Source organism: Hipposideros armiger, unplaced genomic scaffold (assembly GCF_001890085.2).
Source record: "Hipposideros armiger isolate ML-2016 unplaced genomic scaffold, ASM189008v1 scaffold_651, whole genome shotgun sequence".
NCBI classification, from domain to species: Eukaryota; Metazoa; Chordata; class Mammalia; order Chiroptera; family Hipposideridae; genus Hipposideros; species Hipposideros armiger.
Window position 1 is genome coordinate 291596 of NW_017732001.1, and position 1890 is coordinate 293485.

The 1890-nt window shown below is 36.6% G+C and overlaps 1 protein-coding gene across 1 annotated transcript in view; it reads left to right on the forward strand.

Annotated features, from left to right (window-relative positions):
* The window catches only part of DOCK10 (dedicator of cytokinesis 10), a 253505-nt gene extending 251998 nt beyond the window's left edge, over positions 1-1507 (forward strand). The window contains exon 55 of the mRNA XM_019626007.1: positions 696-1507. Coding sequence (XP_019481552.1) covers positions 696-869 — 174 coding nt within the window. The 3' untranslated portion in view covers positions 870-1507. The remainder of the gene's footprint in view (positions 1-695) is intronic.
* The last annotated feature ends 383 nt before the right edge of the window (positions 1508-1890 follow it).

Sequence of the window (1890 nt, forward strand, 5' to 3'; positions counted from 1 at the left end):
AATTATTAAGCAGCACTTGTGACATTGACCGTAAGGAGAATGAGTTGGTAGTACAGGCTACTGAGATGCTGGGTGCTCTGTGGGGACACAAGTGGCAATTCTACCTTGGAAGAGGGGTAGAACTAAAGCCTGGTGATGTGTGGAGTTAGTGGGACAAGCTTCACAATTATTGTAGAACTTTAAATATTCATGAAGTCTCTTCCATACAGATACATTTTAGAGGTACCTGGAGTTTTTGTTATTGTTACTGGGTTTACATTTCATGATTTAAACAGATCTGACAGGAAAATATTCTTCAGGCAGAGGAACAGCATTTTCAAAAGTAAAATCAGGTCAAGTATTATTTTTCCCCCTATTTCCATTAATGCAAACATTTAAATGAGGTTTCACATGTTTCCCCTTTTTCGGTAGTTGTTGATAATATAAATTAGAAACTTTGAGAATAAAATACATTTCTGGAATTACTCAGATACATCCATAAGGTGTACTCACACATTTATAAATTTTTATCTGGTAGTTGAAGAGCATTGTGATGCTACTTTAAATCTTGCCGAAATGGCCATGACAGGGGCTTAAAAAAATTCTTCAGATCTATATCCTTGGATAAATGCATTTTCAAAATTTACAGATTCCCTGTGGGGAACCAAAAAGAAATAATAATTGACCTGGGTTTTCATTGTGTTTGGAGATATTAACATGAACCTTTCTGTTACTGTGTTCTTTCATCGCGTTGCGTTTTGTCCTGTCTTAAGATTGTGTGCAGGGACGACCTGCCAAAGCGCGGAGTGGAGCGAACCTGCACTCGAGTCATTAGCAAGGCGACGCCAGCTGTGCCCACCGTCTTGGTCTCAACTAACGTGGAAGTTTGAAGGAACATCTGCAGCATCACACACATCTCTCAGAGACCTTTCTGAATTTGCAACTCATCTCGGGGAAGAGAAAGATAGATTTAATTTATTTGAAGTTTTTATGATGTTAATATTTTCTTTTTTACCTCGCTAGCCTGAGAATTTTGCCAGCCCCCAGATGTGCACATTTCTTATGATTTGTTTTCCCCTTTGAGAAGCGTTGAACAAGCCAAGCTGAAAATTTGCCATGAAATTCCAATGAATGTACAGCTCAAAAGCAAACCATAAGTTTGCTGTCAGTTATAATATGTTCAATACCAAGTCCTAGCACACATATTTTAAAGGTCAAAGTGAATGTTTTTGTAACATTTAAGCATATTTCAAATGTAAATAGGAGATTGTAAAATATATGGTTTTTACCAAATTTAAAAGAAACTTTTTAGTTGATACTTATGACAGTGTTAAGATTATATGAATAACATTTCAGATACCATTATATTAAAATATTTGTGTATGTGTACAAAAGTGTTGATAAATACTAATCTTTAAAGTTTGTGAAGTTCCTTTATTTGTAATATATGTGCTCTGAAAAGCAATGGGCTGTGAAATTATGGACGTATTTTGTTGTTAATAGAAATAAAAAATACAGTTACTTTGCATTTGTTCCCTCTTGAAGAGTTGCTCCTAAAATCGGTTCACTGGGTGGGATATCTGCTGAATGCACTGCTACATGCACTACTTATGATGCCTTATCAAGAAGTCAGGGAAAGGACTAGGACATCAGCGGGGCAGTTCCTCCAAAATGACCAACTAGATAGGCCAGGGATTTCCAAACCTAGGAGATTCGTAGCCTGATTTGGAGAAGATATAATACATCAGAATCTCAAGGGTTGTTATGAATGAATCAAAGGTCATTATTAGGACTGTTCACAAATATTCCATCTTCACATTCTATAAACTCGTGGTAGGATTTGCACTGTCCTGGCTCTTTTGAACTTAAACTTGACCCTGTGATTTGCTTTAGCCATTGAAATGTGAGCAG